This window comes from Triplophysa rosa, linkage group LG6 (assembly GCF_024868665.1).
Source record: "Triplophysa rosa linkage group LG6, Trosa_1v2, whole genome shotgun sequence".
NCBI lineage: Eukaryota > Metazoa > Chordata > Actinopteri > Cypriniformes > Nemacheilidae > Triplophysa > Triplophysa rosa.
In genome coordinates this window covers 21951932-21971889 of record NC_079895.1, presented here as the reverse complement: position 1 = coordinate 21971889, position 19958 = coordinate 21951932, and the positions used below count along the sequence as shown (strand labels likewise).

Sequence of the window (19958 nt, the reverse complement as noted above, 5' to 3'; positions counted from 1 at the left end):
TGTTTTTGACATACTGTTTAATCTAATTATACCATACTTTATGTTGTTTACTTTAAGTTTGAAAACTGTCCATCTCCCTGTGTCCTGTGTAGGTATTTCCTGCACTGAAACAGGTGTCATACCGCAATATTCTCTTGAAGAACACAGGGGACCTGCCAATGACCTTCAAACTGGACTCAGAGGAGTGTCCCTCAGTATGTGTGCTGCCACCTATTGGTCTGGTGCCACCTGGTCACCACCAAATTCTCACATTCAGATCGACTCCATCCCAGGATCACACTGCCAGTATGCCTTTGACATTGCAGCTAAATGCCAGCCCCAAACACACACAGGTTAATACAGGCTCCTTCATGGCAGTATAATAGCTAGATCAATGCTTCCCAAGCTGTGGGCCGTAGCAGTATTTCTGGGGGGCATGGCATATCAAAATTTTAAAATATTCAATTAGAGTCACTTTTTTTTTTAAGACTCGTGAACTGACTGTAGCTTGTTACACACTTTAATGTCATATGTGAACAGTATGCTGTGTAGACTTAAATTATATATTTTTTCATCATCTTACCCTCCACTGGGATATGATATGCAGATTTTATGGAAGTAATTCACATAATTTACATAAAGCTGCTTAAAGATGAGGTAGCACACACAGTTTCCGCCAATCTCAGATTAATCTTGAGTATAGTAATATTGTATACATTGTATCTTCGAATTCAGGCTGATCAAATTTATAAAAGACAGATACAGCTATATGATACATCATTGCATTATCCCAGACAATAGTGACTGTTGATTCACTAACTTAAGGTGTGTTGTTTACATTATGCCGATTGCCAACAAAACACCGACATATTAGTTAGTTTGACTTACCGCGTGCGGTTCATGTCTGGCATCTATCAGTTTCAATCGATCTCCAAATCCAGCGTTATATCCACCGTTTATATAACATTGTCCAATAAGGGACTAAGAACCCTTGTTACGAAACGGGAATCCATGTTCGAAAAGAGAAGTTGACCTTGTTCAGCTTGAGAAGCCAGCACGTTTTATAGTGTAAAGAAGTCATAATAGCATGTTACCTCCACTTAAAAAAACGTGATATTTTTGTGCAGTCAGAGAATTGACTTTATTCACTGCAAAATAATAATAATTTCTTAGTATTTTGTCTTGTTTTCCAGTACAAATGTCTAAAATATCTTAAATAAAGATACATTTAAAAAAAGCAAAAAAAACTAAAACAAGCAAAAATATCTCAATGTGAACAAATAAATAAAAAAATAATTGACTGAGCTTACTGAAACATGAATTTCGCTTTTTGCTTACCCCATTGGAAGATGTTTTTGCTTGTTTTAAGCATAAACTGACTTAATTTTGATTTAAAAAAATTAAGAATAAAAATCTAAAAGTCATTTTTTCCATTGCTATCTTTATTTAATATTTTTTTACACATTTGTACTGGAAAACAAGGCAAAAATACAGAGTAAGATTTTATTTATTTATTTTTGCAGTGTTACACACATTTTTATTTGTATTCTATTGTTCTTTTTTACCCCCCAAAAATGGTGTGTTTTTATGGGGCCGTATTTGTCTGAAGTTTGGGAAGTTCAGAGCTACAGTAGATAATCCTGTCAATTGCATGTATTCTGTGATATCTGCTAGTATTTTTTATTCAATGGTTCTATTCAAGACATTTAGTCAGTTGTCCAAGTGGTTTCAACTGAAGCCGCAACTGAGCTACTTGGACGAGTAATGAAATGTCTTGAACTACAGAGAAACATGTCCAGTTAAAGCAACCACAGCTTGGGCTTTATGAGAATGAAATCGCTGAAATAGTGTGCTGGACCATCTTATCTTACAGAATTTCTACAATTTAATCTTTTTGCAGGTGCTGAATGTGGTTGCTGCAACAGAGAAACCTTCTATGGCTGTGGAGGAGGGTGGAAGTCTCTTCTTTAAGCCCACGGCAGTGGGCTCCTGCTCTGAACGAAACCTGTGGGTGAAAAACTTGAGCAGGATGCCCGTGGAGTTCCAGTGGAAGCTGTGTGGATCCGACCAAAGAGTTTTGTCTGTATATCCAGATTCAGGGACACTCCAACCCAATGAATCCAAGGTACTGCTGCCATATTTATGTCTTGCCACAGCAGTGCAGTGTTGGCATGCTCACCGGGAGACTGCATTTATTTATTCATTTATTTATTAGATATGATTTATTAGAATGATCTTGCTTGGTCTATAAACACCATGCACTGTGCTGTGTTTTACCTTTCTGTGTTTTTCTTATTTGCTCCTGTAAAGCTGCTTTGGAACAACGCACATTGTGAAAAGCGCTATATAACTAAAATTGAATTGAATGTTTATGTGGTGTTTTAGGACAAAATAGTAGACATATAAATTGAGCGATTTGTTTGATTTTAGGTACAGAAGTGGTCTTTTGCTCCTCCGCAAGAGATGATGTACAACCTGAAGGCTAGTCTTATGTACTGGCCTGTTCAAACACCACAGTGCAAGAAGTCCCATCTTACAGTTAAAGCAGTCGGATTGGCATCTAAAGGCTGTCTAGAGGTGTGTTATTCAAATATTAAGACTAAATTTACCACTACAGTAGATCTGAAATCTTGCTGCTCAGATTGTTAGTTGGCACCATTTGTTATAATGAAAAAAAGAAAACTGAACATCACAGCTTTTCTTTTATTTTCCTTTATGTCCAGGTTTAAATGAAACATTCTGCCAACAAATGCACTCTCAGACTTTTGTGTAGTGTCCCACTGTAATAAGGTTTATTTCATATTGATTTTGCCTATGTCAAGTGTCAACGTGGACATTCACTTGGTTATTTTTGTGTGAATGTTTCTAAATATTCTAAAATGATTTATCTCAGGCAGAGCATCCTATTATAGATCTGGGTGAGGTGCTTATTGGAAGCTGCAAGTCCTTTGATGTTCCTCTACTGAACAACAGCTCCTGTGCCTTCAGTTACTGTCTGAGCGCACAGCAGAGCATCACTGTTACAGATCTTCCTGAAGACATGACTCAAGATCCTTTGGGTAGGAGATTTGTACTTTGATTTGGTTCTGTGAATACTGTATGTAGAAACGTTTCCAAAGCCCAGTATTTCAGACACATTTAACTGATGTAGTTGTTGTACAGTATGTTATCCTTAATATGTCATGTAGCCACACATTCATTACAAGGGCAGTGGAAATAGCATTCATCCTTGACCCTGGTGAAACACAGCTGTATTTTTTTCAGTTCTGGAGATGGAGAATGTAAAGGGAACCATTCCTGCACACTGCAGGCTACAGGTCCGCTGCACTGTGAAACTGGCTCGCAGAGCCCATCACTGCTGGACCATCGGTTACTACATCATCAATGCATCTGGTAGTGTACAAAAAGAATGCTGTTTATGTTAAAACTGCAGTTCTGGGTTTAAAAGCATTAACTCCTTTGTATCTGTTAACCAATATGGAACAGTGCATTTTTCTGTTCTGTTTCTTTTCCAGGCTCTGTGGGTGAAGAGCCCCAGTCAGTGTGCCAGGTGCAGGCAGAAGGCGTGTACCCCACACTGGAGGTGACAGATGTCCGTAGCTGTGGCAGTGTGGAGAGGCTGAGCAAACTACAGCTCTGGCACTTCTTCAATCTGGACACACTCAATACTTGTCTGCGCAGAGATCCCAGGCCATCTGAGCTTACCTTCAGGGTGCCCACCAGACACAGGTAATACTTTATGTTGGATTGAAATCATAAGGCACATCTTTCATTTCAGCTGTCTTGTGCTGTCATAAACAACAGTACAATTGTAGCTTTATTGTTATGGTATACCTGAAAAGGCTATGAATTCATTGTCTCTCACAGCCTTGTTGTTTTTTTATACCTATTAAAACTTCCTGCAGTCTTCAACGCTGTCCTGCTGTCTTTACCTCGGCCATGATGGATTTTAACTTTAGTGCGGCTCCACTAAGCTCAGAGCCTTCCAGTATTCTGCTCATGTTTAAGAACACTGGAAGTATACCTGTAGAATGGTGAGGATCCATGACATCATTATGACCAGGTTTCACACCTTTGGAATATTGGAATAAAATTACAGACTCATTTTTCTCTCAGGTCATTTTTGTTCCCAGAGGATCAACAGATTGAGCTTGAACACTGGGCTGAGAATGGAGATTTCAGCCCTTCTGAGCTTCACATGATGAAGGTTCAAGACCACAGACTCTTCTTGGTCTCTCCACGCTCTGGTAAACTCCAGCCCAGCCAACAGAGGGCAGTTCAGTTCACATACAGGTCAGACCCAAAGCACAACCCTTTAGTCTTCACTGAAGTGTTGTGGTGTTACAAAAAAAGTAAGATGGATTATGATTTTCTTGCAGACATGACTTTGTAGGAACAAATCGTCTTCCGGTCCTGTTGAAACTTTCACATGGAAGAGAGATACTGGTGAAACCAATATTTTTTCATAGTTTTTGTCATCCCATGCATCACTTTTTTTATATAGACATTCAAATAAAATGTTATTTTAAATATGTTGCATGATCTGTTTTCTCTAGCTAAATTTTATAGGAGTAACTGTGGAAAGAGATAGACGCTACATTCATCTACCTTCAAACAGACACTCATTTGCCCCTGTGGCAATTGGAGGGTTCAGCCCACCCACACAGGTCAATGTAACTTCTGTAAAGTCTCAAGCCTTTCACTGATGACAGTCCTGAGCTGTGATGTCAAATACAGTAGAAAGGGATCATACACTGCTGGTCAAAGTTTGAAAATACTTGTAAAACAATGTAACAATTTTTTTTAAAGTGGTGTTTCGCTCAATTTTTACTTTTTATGAAGTTTAACATGCTGAATATGATTTTGTACCATTGATGGTACTCACAAAAAAATATTTTCACACATTTATACATTTCGGTAATTATTACTCTTACGCAGAAATTACAAGGTACTGGCATGCACAACACTGAGCTCAAAACAACAGTTTGACATAACAATTACTAAAAACGAGTCGTCCAAAACTTCAGAAGTGTACATTTGATCGTTTTTGTCTTTTATGACTAATACTGTCCTCACGAACCAAGTTCCAGATGTCCTACCATCCCACCTTCCCTGTGCTACAGACATTTTTAGAATTTTCTGACAGTGACAATTGGAAAATAATTTTTTGAATATGTGAAAAGTTTTTCTTTTTTGCAATATACTGATATGTCGTAATTAATGATATAAGCTCAAAATTTACTTGAGCTAAATATACACTAAAACAATGATGCTACATGAAAATAAATAACACCACAATAGCACCACAGAATTGTACAGAACTATAAAAAGGTCCGGCGAAACAACAATTTGTTACACTGTGTTTATGATATAAGCTCAAAATTTACTTGAGCTTAATATACACTAAAACATTGATGCTACATGAAAATAAATATTACCACAGTAATTAGCAACACAGAATTGTATAAGAACAATAAAAAGGTCAGGCGAAACAAAAAATTGTTACACTGTGTAATTAGTGTCAGAATAGTTCTTTATATTATTATTCTTTACAAAACTTTCTTTAAATGAATGACCAGACTGGAAATTAAGAAAAAGCAGCCAATAAGAGTCCAGAATAGATGGGAACTCCTTCAATACTTTAAAAGTATTCCAGGGTGAGGGCCCGGTTGCATAAAGCACCTTAAGTTTTTCCCTTAAGTGTCATACTTAAGAGGTGATTTTCCTTTACCAAAGACAATAGGAGAATAACTTAAGTAAAACTTAAGGTATACTTAAGGACACACTTAAGGGAAAATTACACTTAAGGTGCTTTATGCAACTGGGCCGAGACCCTTAAGAAGCTGAATGATAAAATGACAAAATAACAATTTTGCAAAGAAGTGACTACATTGAAGATGCTAAAATATTGAATTTTTAGTTTCAACATAATTCCTAAAGCATATTTAAATGTGTGTTATTTCATAGTTTTGATGAGTTTACTATTATTCTTAAAAGTGGGAACAATATTAATTATTAATATTAACAATATTAATAAAGAATGAGTAAGCGACCCTAAACTTTCTGCACAGGTGTATGAGCTGTATAACGCAGGTGATCTCCCACTAAGATACCACATCGACACCACTCCACTGGAGCAGCTGATGGAAGAAAACTTCAGTCACCCTGTCTTACAGTGTCTGAACCCTGACGGAGAGCTGGAGCCAGGACACACAGCCCTTGTGGAGTGGATTTTCTCACCACTGGAGGCTAAAACATATAGTGTTAGTTACTCCTTCACTACATCCTCAAAAATTAATTACTACCTCTTAATATTAGTGTTTGTAATATCAGCTTCCATACTGGTCCAGGCTGATTTACTGTATGCTGTTAGTGCTGGTTTGGTGCTAGTCTAGCCACTAAATTGTGTGCTGTAAGGTCTAGCACTGAGATTGGTGCCATATGTTTTACAGGTGGACATTCCTATTCATGTGCTGGAGGGAGACAGCATGTTTGTTACTTTTGAGGGCCATGGCTTCGATGAAGGACACTCAGAACCCATTCAGGTGAAAGATGGATGTATTACTATGCCTAGCACTCAAAAAATCCCAGTACCTGGACAGGTAAGAAAAGAAATGTGCTACTGTACACACATGTGTGTGTTGACCATTATGTCAATAAATGACCTTGTTTGTAGGAATAGCAACGTGTGTTTGTGTGTAGGTGGTGTTCCTGTCAGAGGAGAGGGTGTGTTTCGGTGATATTCCAGTGAGCTCTCGAAGTACGCGAATAATTTTTTTGACCAACGTCTCACATACAGACCAAGTCTTGTATAAATGGAATGTAGACTGCCAACAGGTGGGTAGATTTAAAGAAATAGTTTCCCCAGAAATACAATTTTTGTTTTGTGTAACACTAAAGGACATTTTTCTACGAATCTTTATGCACCAGTACTTCATGAGTTTAGGTTTATGATGGCTAGTAAATAAAGACAGAATTTTCATTTTTGGGTTAACCATTTCTTTTAATATTGTGACTGGACCTTATATGAGATATATACTATTTACTGTATATGTGAACCTGGACCACAAAACCTTAAGTAGTCTTAAAGAAGAGGTTTCTTTCTACTTTACACAAATGTAATATAAATCTTAGGGGTCCACAGAATGTGTCTGAAGTTTCACCTCAAAATACACCGCAGATCTTTTATTATACCATGCCCTTATTGCCCAGTTTTGCATATGAGGAGAAACGTGCTGTTTTGGTGTGTGTCTCTTTAAGTGCAAATGAGCTGCTAGTCTCCGCCCCCTTTTCACAGAAAATTCAGACAGGGCTGTGAGCCTGTGCTTCCATCGACAAAAGAAGGGTTACATAAAGCGAATGAGAAACGCTGTTTACGTCTTTAAACACCAAACACATTGTATTCTAAAAGCGAACAGACTCCTAACAAAGGCGTCATGTTTTCTACATGCGAAATTACACATGACAAACCGGTCGCGTGTTTACAGACCATACACACTGCTTTCTATAAGTGAAGATACTCTAGACAAACTCATCGTTTGTTTACAGACCATACACACTGCTTTCTATAAGTGAAGATACTCAAGACAAACGCATCGCGTTTTCTCTAAGTGAAAGTAACGTTACACAGGACAATCCCGTCGCGTGTTTACAAGCCACACACATTGCTTTCTTTGCGTGAACGGACAAACGTTTCACAATGACGTTTTACCTACTTTTAAGTTGCCACAGGTCCCTGAGGTCTTACTTAAAAAATAACGGTACTTACAATGTCTTTATTTGCAGCTTTGCCTCGTTCAGTCTGGTGGATTTACATTGAAAACAAAATAAATCCATTGCTCTCATGTCAGGCTGGGAACAGTGTTCTGTGCTGCTCTGTGCAGCCAACAACAGAACACTTAGCATGCTTTGCTTACTTTTGCCATGGTGTCGGAACTAATTCACATATGTCGCTTGCGAAAACAAAAATGGCGACAGCGCCATGGGTGGACACGTTCAGAAAAGGGGGCGGTAATATTATAATAAAAACGACTAACCTACGTCAGAAAGCGAGCGAAATCTGAGGCTTGCAGAGATAGGCTCACGTAAACAAAGTTACTGGATTGTCATTTTTCACGTTTTCTGAGTTGGTAGATGCACCACACACCCGAATATAGCACTTAAACATTGAAAAAGTCAGATTTTCATGAAATGTCCCCTTTAAGTAGCACAAGGATATTTTTGTCAAAAGCCAACAAAACATTGTATGGGTCAAAATTATCGATTTTTTATGCCCAAAAACAATAGAATATTTAGTGAAGATCATGTTACATGAAGATATTTAGCAAATTTCTTACACTGTAAAAAAAATTGTCAGCTGGAGTGACAGAAATATCCCGTAAAATATTTTTTTCTATGTAAAATTACAGGATATAAGGATATATAATAAATTCGCTAGTTGCACAAGATGGCGCCGGTGAGCTTTTGGGACGCCAGAGTCGGCAGAGTAATATTATAAGGTCATATACCACTGTATGGGAAAGGGAGGATTTTTGGTTGCCAAATAGGGGTGTTTTTGATGAAAATTTTAGTTTTTAAGCAATTTTACGATTTTATATGTAAAAATAACAGAAAAAGTCTGTAAAATTACAGTTTTTTTACAGTGTACCATAAATATATCAATTAATTTTTTGTGAGTGAAGCAGCAAAATCGCTAACAAAAATGGCTAGAAACACGCCTACAAACTTCACTCGCTGCTGCCCGCTCTTTGGGAATTACCCTCTTAAATTTGTAAAGCTTAGGCCGCATGGATCAACATATTGTGTTATTAATTTGGTGCAATTATGCGCAGCAAAATAAACGACATTTGGGTTAACTGTATGTTGGGTTAACTTTCTGCTGCTTGCAAACAAGCAGACTATTTTGAGGAAACAGTGTATTACCATTGACCTGCCGCTCTGATTCCACTCGCAATGCGCAAATACAATGCAGGCTCACTGTCACAGGTATGTTCATTTTGGTTGTTTTTTACGGTGGCCGGGAAGTGCAAAACAAAACAAAAAATCGCAAAACTAAAAACAAATCTAAAAGCAAAATAAAACCCCCAAAATCAAAATGACAAATCTGAAAACACAATATCAAATCTAAAAACAAAATAGCAAATCATAAAACACAACAACAATTCGGGAAACAAAATAACAAGTCAGAAACCACATCGACAAGTCAGAAACAAAACGACAAGTCAGAAAACACAACGACAAATCAGTCAAACCGGAAAAGGTAGGTATTTTGTTGGAATGGGGATAGCTACTGCTGATTGGATGAAACTCCTGTCAATCAAGTTACTATAAAAAAGGACATCCATATGTGATACAGCGCATATTCATTGATTAAGGTTCAAAAGCCACATTTTGTTAATAAAGTTGAAACGGGCTCATCTTGCATTAGGAGTAGATGCGTGTCTGTTTCACCGTTCATGCATGCGCTGCATGAGCCCTGAGCAGCACGCATAGTGCAGCTGAAAGGCGACTGCTTGTGTACCATCCGTGATCATTTTCCCCTCACAAGATACATACAATATAAGCATATAACATGATATGTACTTTAATCTGTGTCCCTGTTGGTTATGGTGAGAGAGTGACTGACGCGATCGTTTGTTTTCGCCAGTGGTATAAAGTATTGGAGTAAATGTACTTAGTTACTGTGCTTAAGTATCTTTTTGGCTACTTTTTAGTTGTACTGAGTATTAAAGATATTAGCAACTTTTACTCTCTACTTGACTACATTTTTGAACAAGCATACAGTATGTACTCTTTACTCCACTACATTTGTAATGAATAATGCAATTACACATTACATTTCGCCTGGTACCTATCATTCTTTTGCGGCAGTTTATTTTTGATACAGAAGAATTAATATTGCCATTTACAGGGCATTGAAGGTACTATATCTTGTGGGTTTTGCTCTTACTTACTAAAACTTGTCAACATGGCTTCTTTATGTGAATACGAGTGCATTATCAATTAGGGTTAGGTTAGGTTTATCAATGTCAATCGCTGGCGGTTTATATGTGAAATGAGGACATGACAGCAGCTGATGATGAGGCCAAAACCAGCATGTCCAGTTCAAAATGTCACGGTCCCACCGTCTTGTTTATGAAATTCTAGTCGTGTGGTGGGATCGGGGCAGAGTTCTTGGGTTTTATGTGGGAAGACCATGAGATGTTTATGCCTCTCATGTGTTTTTCCAGTGTCTCGTCTCTGTTCCCGCCATCTCGTTTCCTCGTTATCCTTCCCTAAGTGTTTAATGTACCACACCTGCCCCATGTCGTTATCCCTCGTTTGTGTTCCTATATTTACCCTCATGTTTCTTTGTCCTGTGCTCGTGTATTGTGTATGTGTTTGGTGAGTTAGCGCTACGTCTCCCAAGACTGCAACTCTGTGAGTCTCTCATCTTGTCCTGCCTTGTCTTGCTTGTCTTTTGGATTATTATTTAACTTCCTTGTATTTTACTTTGACGTTTGGTCTTGTTTAGTTTTGTTATTTCGTCCTGCTGTTTTTTGGCCCCCTCGTCGGAAGTTTTTGTTCTAGTTTTGTATTTTAGTTCGTTCTTTGTTTGACACCCCCTCGTGGGTTTTTCTTTTGTCTTGTTATTTGTAATAAATATATCTGTTAACCCCTTCATCGCCGTTGCCTGCACTTGGGTTCTTCTGCTCAGACCGTGACAGAATACACGAGTCCTCAATGAACCCAGCAGGCAGCACCTCGGCCTCTACCAGGCGGGAGTTGGCCGATTGGTGGCAGTCGACCACTGCCAGGATCCAGAGGGGCGACGGTCCGTTTCCTCCACAGGGCGATCGGGCCCTCGCCGAGTATGCCCAGGCATCGGCAAGGGGGAGAGGCTTTCTTCCCGAGGCCATTCTGAACGCCTTCTTCCTGGCGGGCCTGGTCAACCCTCCATCTCTGGAGGATCGAGAGAGGATGGTCAGGGGGTCATTCCAGGAGATGGTTAATGACCTCTCCTCCAGCGACCATCCAGGCTCCTCAAGTTCCCGCCTACCTCCCATTCCGGAGGATTGTGTAGTGGCGGTCGCCATCTTGGGTAACTCAGTTCCTCCCTCCTCAACCCCTGCAGCTTCCCCACCAGTCAGCCTACGAGGTAGGCGAGGAAGGAGGGAGTCCTGGGGAACTACCTCCGAGGAGTCCCAGCCGGAGCCAGCCGTGCCGTTTACCTCCTTCCATCACCCGACCACCAGCCGGGTGGCTAGGCGTAAGAAGAAGAGGCAACGGCGGGCAGCGTGGTCTCCTTCCCNACGCCAGAGTCGGCAGAGTAATATTATAAGGTCATATACCACTGTATGGGAAAGGGAGGATTTTTGGTTGCCAAATAGGGGTGTTTTTGATGAAAATTTTAGTTTTTAAGCAATTTTACGATTTTATATGTAAAAATAACAGAAAAAGTCTGTAAAATTACAGTTTTTTTACAGTGTACCATAAATATATCAATTAATTTTTTGTGAGTGAAGCAGCAAAATCGCTAACAAAAATGGCTAGAAACACGCCTACAAACTTCACTCGCTGCTGCCCGCTCTTTGGGAATTACCCTCTTAAATTTGTAAAGCTTAGGCCGCATGGATCAACATATTGTGTTATTAATTTGGTGCAATTATGCGCAGCAAAATAAACGACATTTGGGTTAACTGTATGTTGGGTTAACTTTCTGCTGCTTGCAAACAAGCAGACTATTTTGAGGAAACAGTGTATTACCATTGACCTGCCGCTCTGATTCCACTCGCAATGCGCAAATACAATGCAGGCTCACTGTCACAGGTATGTTCATTTTGGTTGTTTTTTACGGTGGCCGGGAAGTGCAAAACAAAACAAAAAATCGCAAAACTAAAAACAAATCTAAAAGCAAAATAAAACCCCCAAAATCAAAATGACAAATCTGAAAACACAATATCAAATCTAAAAACAAAATAGCAAATCATAAAACACAACAACAATTCGGGAAACAAAATAACAAGTCAGAAACCACATCGACAAGTCAGAAACAAAACGACAAGTCAGAAAACACAACGACAAATCAGTCAAACCGGAAAAGGTAGGTATTTTGTTGGAATGGGGATAGCTACTGCTGATTGGATGAAACTCCTGTCAATCAAGTTACTATAAAAAAGGACATCCATATGTGATACAGCGCATATTCATTGATTAAGGTTCAAAAGCCACATTTTGTTAATAAAGTTGAAACGGGCTCATCTTGCATTAGGAGTAGATGCGTGTCTGTTTCACCGTTCATGCATGCGCTGCATGAGCCCTGAGCAGCACGCATAGTGCAGCTGAAAGGCGACTGCTTGTGTACCATCCGTGATCATTTTCCCCTCACAAGATACATACAATATAAGCATATAACATGATATGTACTTTAATCTGTGTCCCTGTTGGTTATGGTGAGAGAGTGACTGACGCGATCGTTTGTTTTCGCCAGTGGTATAAAGTATTGGAGTAAATGTACTTAGTTACTGTGCTTAAGTATCTTTTTGGCTACTTTTTAGTTGTACTGAGTATTAAAGATATTAGCAACTTTTACTCTCTACTTGACTACATTTTTGAACAAGCATACAGTATGTACTCTTTACTCCACTACATTTGTAATGAATAATGCAATTACACATTACATTTCGCCTGGTACCTATCATTCTTTTGCGGCAGTTTATTTTTGATACAGAAGAATTAATATTGCCATTTACAGGGCATTGAAGGTACTATATCTTGTGGGTTTTGCTCTTACTTACTAAAACTTGTCAACATGGCTTCTTTATGTGAATACGAGTGCATTATCAATTAGGGTTAGGTTAGGTTTATCAATGTCAATCGCTGGCGGTTTATATGTGAAATGAGGACATGACAGCAGCTGATGATGAGGCCAAAACCAGCATGTCCAGTTCAAAATGTCACGGTCCCACCGTCTTGTTTATGAAATTCTAGTCGTGTGGTGGGATCGGGGCAGAGTTCTTGGGTTTTATGTGGGAAGACCATGAGATGTTTATGCCTCTCATGTGTTTTTCCAGTGTCTCGTCTCTGTTCCCGCCATCTCGTTTCCTCGTTATCCTTCCCTAAGTGTTTAATGTACCACACCTGCCCCATGTCGTTATCCCTCGTTTGTGTTCCTATATTTACCCTCATGTTTCTTTGTCCTGTGCTCGTGTATTGTGTATGTGTTTGGTGTGTTAGCGCTACGTCTCCCAAGACTGCAACTCTGTGAGTCTCTCATCTTGTCCTGCCTTGTCTTGCTTGTCTTTTGGATTATTATTTAACTTCCTTGTATTTTACTTTGACGTTTGGTCTTGTTTAGTTTTGTTATTTCGTCCTGCTGTTTTTTGGCCCCCTCGTTGGAAGTTTTTGTTCTAGTTTTGTATTTTAGTTCGTTCTTGGTTTGACACCCCCTCGTGGGTTTTTCTTTTGTCTTGTTATTTGTAATAAATATATCTGTTAACCCCTTCATCGCCGTTGCCTGCACTTGGGTTCTTCTGCTCAGACCGTGACAGAATCCACAGCCACTATGAACCAGCAGGCAGCACCTCGGCCTCTACCAGGCGGGAGTTGGCCGATTGGTGGCGTCAACACTGCCAGGATCCAGAGGGGCGACGCCGTTTCCTCCGCAGGGCGACCGGGCCTCGCCGAATATGCCCAGGCATCGGCAAGGAGGAGAGGCTTTCTCCCCGAGGCTGTTATGAACGCCTTCTTCCTTGCGGGCCTGGTCAACCCTCCATCTCTGGAGGACCGAGAGAGAATGGTCAGGGGGTCATTCAAAGACATGGTTAATGGCCTCTCCTCCAGCGACCACCCAGGCTCCTCAAGCTCCCGCCTACCTCCTATTGCGGAGGATTGTGTAGTGGGGTGCCACCTGGGGAACGCCACACCTTCCCTCAGCCCCTGCAGTCTCGTCTCCACCAGTCAGCCTGGGTGGCAAGCGGGGGAGACGAGAGTCTGGGGATCCACCTCCGAGGAGTCCCAGCCGAGCCAGCCTGCCTATACCTCCTTCCATCACCCGACCACCAGCGGGTGGCTCGGCGGAGAAGAGAGGCAGCGGCGGGCAGCGTGGACTCCAACCCAGCCGGTGCAGCGCACGTGCAGTCTGGTCCAGCCGGCGTCCAGTCCGGTGGTCCAGCCGGCGTCCAGTCCGTGCAGCCGGCGCCCAGTCCGTGCAGCCGGCGCCAGTCCGGTGCAGCCGGCGCCAGTCCGGTGCAGCCGGCGTCCAGTCCGGTGCAGCCGGCGTCCAGTCCGGTGCAGCCGGCGTCCAGTCCGGTCCAGCCGGCATCCAGTCCGTGTCCAGCCCGCGTCCAGTCCGGTGCAGCCGGCGTCCATCCGGTGCAGCCGGCGTCCAGTCTGTGTCAGTCCGTGTCCAGTCGTGTCAGTCCGTGTCCAGTCTGTGTCTCAGTCCGGTGATCCAGCCGGCGTCCAGTCCGGCCTGATCCAGCCGGCGTCAAGCCCTGTCCAGCCGGCCTTCCAGCCGGCGTCAAGCCCTGTCCAGCCGGCCTTCCAGCCGGCGTCAAGCCCTGTCCAGCCGGCCTTCCAGCCGGCGTCAAGCCCTGTCCAGCCGGCCTTCCAGCCGGCGTCAAGCCCTGTCCAGCCGGCCTTCCAGCCGGCGTCAAGCCCTGTCCAGCCGGTCCCTGGGAGACTCCCAGGGCCAAAGACTGTTCCCCCGGACTCCTCCTAAGTCCCCCAGGACTACACTATTGTGTATGTGTTTGGTGTGTTAGCGCTACGTCTCCCAAGACTGCAACTCTGTGAGTCTCTCATCTTGTCCTGCCTTGTCTTGCTTGTCTTTTGGATTATTATTTAACTTCCTTGTATTTTACTTTGACGTTTGGTCGTGTTTAGTTTTGTTATTTCGTCCTGCTGTTTTTTGGCCCCCTCGTGGGAAGTTTTTGTTCTAGTTTTGTATTTTAGTTCGTTCTTGGTTTGACACCCCCTCGTGGGTTTTTCTTTTGTCTTGTTATTTGTAATAAATATATCTGTTAACCCCTTCATCGCCGTTGCCTGCACTTGGGTTCTTCTGCTCAGACCGTGACACAAAAAGGCTTTGACTTTTTAATTTGACTTAACATTATTTTATTTATCCGTTATATTGAAGAAACCTTTTGAAAGAGTTTGGTTTATTATGATCACTTGAGCTTAAATGAGACTTGAGTGTTTGTAATAGACGTAGGTTATGGTGTCGACCATGATTTGTTGCAATTTTGAGGTGTTCAGTCTTATTATGATTTAAGAAAATAAATGTGATTGCTCTCCTCATGAATCAACTGTTTCTTGTTTTTCACTGACATGTCTCTTAAGTGTTGAAGACTAGTGCTGCTTTGAGCCTACATTCAGTACGAGTAAAATACTCAAGTACTGTTAAATTCAGATACTCTAAGACTTTTACTGAAGTCATTTTTGAATTGGTGACTTGTAAGGGAGTAGTTTTCGCTGCAAGGTATCTTTACTTTTACTTAAGTATGGTTTTCAGGTACTCTTTACACCACTGGTTTTCGCTTATAAATATAAACGTAAGCTTATCCTGTGAAAACGCGCATCTGACGCGTGCGGTGTGGCTGAGTTGTTCTGAACGTCTCTTTATATTCGTTTCGTTCTATTTTTTTTACAGTTGTACAAACAAAACCATAGCAAAGTTATCGCTTTCCAGCTTGGCTTCACACATCGGCCGAGATGCGCAGCACTGTATCGCGTACACCGCACGCGTTAGATGTGCGCGTTTAGGCTTATGTTTATATTTGTAAGCGATCACAAACGATCCCGTCAGTCACTCTCTCACCATAATCCACAGGGACACAGATTAAAGTACATATCATGGTATATGCTTATATTGTATGTATCTTGTGAGGGGAAAATGATCACAGATGGTACAGAGGCAGTCGCTTTTAAGCTGCACTATGCATGCTGCTCAGGGCTCACGCCGCGAGAAGACTCTGCTCATGCATGCACTGTGAAACAGACACGCATCTACTCCTAACGCAAGATGAGCCTGTTTCAACTTTATTAGCAAAATGTGGCTTTTGAACGTTAATCAATAAATATGCGCTGTATCACATATGCACGTCCTTTCTCATAGTAACATTGAGCGTCCTGGATATCTTGATTGACAGGAGTTTCATCCAATCAGCAGCTGCTATCCCATTCCAACAAATACCTACCTTTTCCGGTTTGACTGATTTGTCATTGTGTTTTCTGACTTGTCGTTTTTTTTCTGACTTGTCGATGTGGTTTCTGACTTGTTATTTTGTTTCCCGAATTGTTGTTGTGTTTTAAAATTTGCTATTCTGTTTTTAGATTTGAAATTGCATTTTCAGATTTGTCATTTTGATTTTGGATTTTTTATTTTGCTTTTAGATTTGTTTTTAGTTTTGCAACTTGTTGTTTTGTTTTGCACTTCTCGGCCACGGTAGTTTTTTCTGTGTTCATTTTCCCCGTGTTAGTTTTTTGCCTGTGTTCGTTCATTAGTTTCCATTTTCATGCGAACCGCACCACAGTTCGGGAGCAACCAAACACAGACCACCTCCTTCAGGTAGTCTCAGGTTCGGTAGCCAGGTGCACATTAGCGATTTTTCATGCGAACCATGCCCCGTTCCGAACTAAACTTCAAGTGTGAATGCCACCTTAGATTTTCAGCTTTCAGGTTTATCTACTCTCCACAGCGCCATTATAGCGGTAAGCCAATAAGGACTGCTAAAACAAACCCGTTTCTTCTTAGCAACAGCCTGCTACAGCGCATCTGATTAACAACTTCAAAATTTTTTGATTTTTTGCACCCTCAGATTGCAGAGTTTTAAATAGTTGTGTAAATCTCAACCAGGGTCACATATGTGTTCAAATACATATGGATACTATGTAACCATGTGCACTTGTTTGCAATTTTGAACGCAGACTGTAGAGATACGTCCTGAGAGCGGCCGTCTAGCGCCAGGGGAGAGCGTTCTCACCATTCTGACAGTACAAGCTTCAGGCAGCCCCACTTTCTACCAGCAAGACCTCATCTGTGAGGTGACACATACAAACATCGTACACATACAGTGTTCATACTCATATTGTATGTAATACTTTATCTAAATGCTTGGTGCTCTCACTGACAGATCATTCTTGAAGAGATGCTAATACAGTATCACAAAGACCTTCAAGACTGGCAGGTTGAGGTGGAGAGACAGAAATATGAGTTTACTATCACTGAAAAAGACCTGATACAAGAAAGTCAAAGGGATAAATGCACTCAGGTCAGAAATCATATTTGGAGGTTTTATCCAAGACATTGGCAAATACGGTACCATTTCACATTCTATAAACAACTTTAAACTTGTGAATTTATGTTCTTGACTCAGGCAGGTGCAGTGTTTAAACAGAAAACTGGTGCAAGAAAATATAAGGTACACAGAGAAATAGGTCTTATTGTTTAGTTCACAGAAACACTTTTGGATACTTACTGTAAGTCACCCGTAAAAATGTTATTTTATTAAAATTGTCTTAGATGAAAAGAATATTACACTAAGTGGCATCTGCTAGACTTTTTCTTAGAACTAAAGTATTACCTTTGGTGGATGTACAGAGGACTCCTAAAAGAGAAACTTGAAGCCTTATAACTGTGGTTACATTCCACATTGTTTTGGCCATAATTCTCAAAAATGTTGTTCAATTATTTGAACATCTCAATAAACTTTTTTACTTGTTTAATGAAATTATATTTAAATTAAATCAAGTTTTACTTGATATTATTCTTTAAATTAAGTGATTTTTTAAAATGAGGCTTATGTATATTTACGCTTGTCAGCTTTTTTTATCACAGTCTGTTAGTAAACGAAAGACTAAAAATGACTTTTCATGTGGCAGACACTTCCACCCATCCGTAGCATTGACCAAGTGGTGAGTCCTTCCACGAGACCCAGTCGGGCTGAAAGACAAGCCCAGCAGCAGACAGGCCTGGAAGGTAGAAGACATCCTGAGCCCCCCCATCCTGCATTACTCCACTTGGGTGTTACTGCACGCTCACACACTCTAATGGAGTACCAGGCACATTTCCCAACTCAATTGAACACTCATTATATACACAGGTACAGTACGATTCAAATCTGACAATAAACTACTGGGTACAGTATTTTATTTTTAACTGGAAATAAACAGAATGGTTCAAGAGAAAAAATAACAAGGATCACATGCTTTTATTAGAAGCACACCAAGTACTATGATTTTTTTTAGATTCATTTTCAAATGTAATTTTTACTTAAGCTTATGTTAAGAATATAATTTTTAAAAATGGATTGCAATACAGGGAAATCCAGGCACAAAACTACAAAGTATCACTCTTAAAAATGAAGGTCCTTAAAAGATTCAAGCGATGCCGTCCCTTTTTGGTTCCTCAAAGAACCATTCGGTTAAAGTCTCTTTCTTCCTTTTTCGGAATCTATAGAACCTTTTTACACCACAAGGAACCTTTTTTAAAACAGAAAAGATGTTAAAGGTTCTTTATGAAATAATTTAGACAAAAAAGGTTCTTCTATGGCATCATGAAGCACCTTTGTTTAACCAGTGATTAACCAGCACAGTCAAGCACAAGCTATCTTAAACAAAAACTAAGTTCTAACAAGACTAAAATAAAAGGGTGGCATGTGTAAACACAAGAAAATGAGTAAAACAAGTAAGGAGATGAATAATTGTGGAGACAGAACATAAAAACAGGAAATAACCACAGGAAGTAACTCAGGCTGTGTCTCAATCAACTCCCTTGCTCCCGAGGTGTTGAAACAGTATCGTGTACACAGGTTCCATTCCGGCACTGGTAAGGACCCTGGCTCACTTCACATTGGGATACTGTTCACTTATTTTCCTGTGATGTGATAGCTTAAGCGCGTTGTGATAATTCATAGCTGGTAATAATCAACAACAGGCAAAACCGACATCTCTCTGGCTTTATTTTTTTAATAATGGTTGAAATACATATGACAAACACTGTAATTATTTAGTTAGAGATTCTTGCCAAATTTGGTCCAAATTTGGTCTAATACTAAATTCAACTGTTAAGTAGATTGTGTTCCTTGCCTGTCTAGCAATGTGGGTTTATACATAAAATATAATAAACATTTGTCTTTTCAAAAGTTCTGTTGCGTTTCATTAAGTTTATGGAGTTGGCTCGTGCAATTTTGGTTAAAAAGCTTCCAAAAATGTCATGTGATTTCCGGTAAGGGAACATAGTGAGCATCAATGCTCCCTGACTTTTGCGTTGCATTGTGGGATTTTTAGGGAACAAACGTAATCAGTGCACTGGAAGGATTTTGCGAACGAGACAGCCCTTAAAATGGCCAACTCCCTGATCAGTGCCCTGTCTATTGAACAAAGGAGCTGATTGAGACACACCTAAGAAACTGAACAGGAAGCAACTAAGTATTATAAATAAAGGGCCAAAGAAGAATATCAAAATAAAAGTCTGAAATTTAAAGAAGAGAGAAAATGTGACAAAAAGAAGGCAAAAGATAAGCACTTTTATTATTGCACATATAGGCTTTTAAAGTTCACACATTGAAATAACTGTCGCTTTCCTGTGGTACAGAGCCAACATTTTTATTTAGTTTTTGTATGGAAGTAATGATTATTGTTATTAGCCATAGTATTATTAATCATTAAGATGAGGGTCCTTTATTTTAGAGATGCTTGTGGAGCAAAAGTCGAAGTGTGACTTTAACGAACTCTAGTGCGACCTCCAACGCCGACCGCAACAGTATTGAAAATAAACAAACCCAGCAAGGGGAGGCATATTGCGATGCAAATTTTATAACTTTGGCAAAAGGTAATTGAATGAGAATACAAAGTAACGGGAGGTTTCTAGGGGTAATGAAATTAAGAAAATGATTCAAGTGGCTCACAGGCAACACTAAGTAAGAAACAATAGAGAGACTTCCAATATAATAGAAAGATTTTATTTACACTTGTGGGTAAATCTTCAGGGGTAGACC

At 40.4% G+C, this 19958-nt stretch overlaps 1 protein-coding gene across 1 annotated transcript in view; it reads left to right on the top strand.

Annotated features, from left to right (window-relative positions):
- The window catches only part of cfap65 (cilia and flagella associated protein 65), a 44901-nt gene that overhangs the window by 4437 nt on the left and 20506 nt on the right, over positions 1-19958 (top strand). The window contains exons 13-29 of the mRNA XM_057336170.1: positions 93-332; positions 1880-2104; positions 2410-2556; positions 2873-3038; positions 3244-3372; positions 3495-3708; positions 3885-4013; positions 4096-4272; positions 4359-4425; positions 4536-4646; positions 6051-6242; positions 6432-6581; positions 6682-6816; positions 16888-17004; positions 17094-17231; positions 17337-17381; positions 17842-18062. Coding sequence (XP_057192153.1) covers positions 93-332; positions 1880-2104; positions 2410-2556; positions 2873-3038; positions 3244-3372; positions 3495-3708; positions 3885-4013; positions 4096-4272; positions 4359-4425; positions 4536-4646; positions 6051-6242; positions 6432-6581; positions 6682-6816; positions 16888-17004; positions 17094-17231; positions 17337-17381; positions 17842-18062 — 2603 coding nt within the window. The remainder of the gene's footprint in view (positions 1-92; positions 333-1879; positions 2105-2409; positions 2557-2872; positions 3039-3243; positions 3373-3494; positions 3709-3884; positions 4014-4095; positions 4273-4358; positions 4426-4535; positions 4647-6050; positions 6243-6431; positions 6582-6681; positions 6817-16887; positions 17005-17093; positions 17232-17336; positions 17382-17841; positions 18063-19958) is intronic.